The sequence below is a fragment of the Teleopsis dalmanni genome, unplaced genomic scaffold (genome assembly GCF_002237135.1).
Source record: "Teleopsis dalmanni isolate 2A unplaced genomic scaffold, ASM223713v2 unscaffolded_contig_5128, whole genome shotgun sequence".
Lineage (NCBI taxonomy): Eukaryota > Metazoa > Arthropoda > Insecta > Diptera > Diopsidae > Teleopsis > Teleopsis dalmanni.
The window spans coordinates 1-1,448 of record NW_024036510.1 but is presented as its reverse complement, the minus strand read 5'-3'; the positions used below and the strand labels follow the sequence as shown (position 1 = coordinate 1,448).

At 29.4% G+C, this 1,448-nt stretch overlaps 1 protein-coding gene across 1 annotated transcript; it reads right to left on the bottom strand.

Moving 5' to 3' along the window:
* Window positions 1-307: 307 nt before the first annotated feature.
* LOC119665417 lies at window positions 308-1,146 on the bottom strand (the record flags this gene model as incomplete). The annotated part of the gene is made up of 2 exons (XM_038074647.1): window positions 674-1,146; window positions 308-610 (listed from the first exon to the last, which is right to left on the bottom strand). Coding segments are annotated over exons 1-2 (693 nt in total), but the record flags the coding sequence as incomplete, so codon positions are not given.
* Window positions 1,147-1,448: the final 302 nt, after the last annotated feature.

Here is a 1,448-nt window from a genome sequence, read left to right as displayed (position 1 = left end):
CTTCACAACAATCCTCGACTACATGTAGCAAATAAATGGACAAAATTTTACCTCATGCGCCCTATTCACCAGATTGTAATCCATCAGATTAATGTGTATTTCAATCAATTCAAGGCGTTGTTCAAAACCAGCATTTCAAAAATCATAAAGAAATCAATGAATGTCGCGATGAATGGAAACAACATTTCCAAAGAATCCATAAATTGCCAGAAAAATTGTCGAAAGCCATAGCTTACAATGGAAAATATTTTGATTAAATAATGCAACAAAAAAACTAGATTATTGATTATAAAAAGCAGATTATTACTTTGAATAGCAGAAAATTGTATAACTGGGTACTACCTGTGTTTTCATTTTCACTTCTTGAGTGGTCACCCCGAATATATTCCTGTTCCATATAACTTGTTTTCAAATCAAAATGCAAACCGTTATTATATAGCAAATGGTTTCGGTTTTCAGGTTTAAACTGTCCATTGGAAATTGTAATGTTATCAATTCTTTTTTCGGTTTGTACAGTTTTTGACATGGATTTTTCCAACTCAAATTCTTCATCATATTTGTTGTAAAAATTTGTGTTAAATATATAGGTAATATTTGCTCGTTGCATATTCTTAGAAAAATAATAAATCAAATCATTTTTGTTAACACCACTTATTGATTGGATTTTACTTACAGACATATTATTACTTTTAAATAAATACATATTATCGATTTCTCCTGGAACTACTTTTATGGATTCACCAGTTGTTCCAAGCAAGTCAGTAGCAGGCGAATACCCAAAAATTTGATTCGGTAAGCAATTGAAAGAGGATACCCATTTAAAGGTGTTACTTTCTAGTGTTTTATTTCGTGAGATATCAATGTGATTAAATGCTAAGCAGTTTTTGCTCCTTTTGTCTTTTCCCAAAATGCATGTTGTTTTGTCTTTCCTAAACGTTTTCTTTTTTAAAAGCATAACCTCCTCATCGGACGATTCATTGCTGGATGTGAATGAATCGTAACTACTTAAATTATCACAAAGATTATGATAACTGTCATTTTTCAATTCTTTGCTTAAATCCATAACACAGAAATCTAAATCTCAACAATTTAAAAAATATACTTTTTTAGATACTTATTGCTGAATGGCTATTTGATGTAAATAACATAATGTGTTGAATTATACTGTAAAAAGTAGATGAAAATTAAACCAAAATACCTTAACTTTGGATAAAATATAATCGATAACAATCGATAAAATTCGCAAATTACATTTAAGTACCGAATACATTTCTTTCTGATATGCACAAGAAAAAATGTACAGAAACTGTTGGAACATAACTTATGTTCTAAACATCCAGAACTCAAAAAATTAATAAATAAACGAATTTTATATATATTATCGTATAATTCGATTTGAGAACAGTTGAACCATGCTAACTATCTACACTATCTACAAAGGGTCGGTG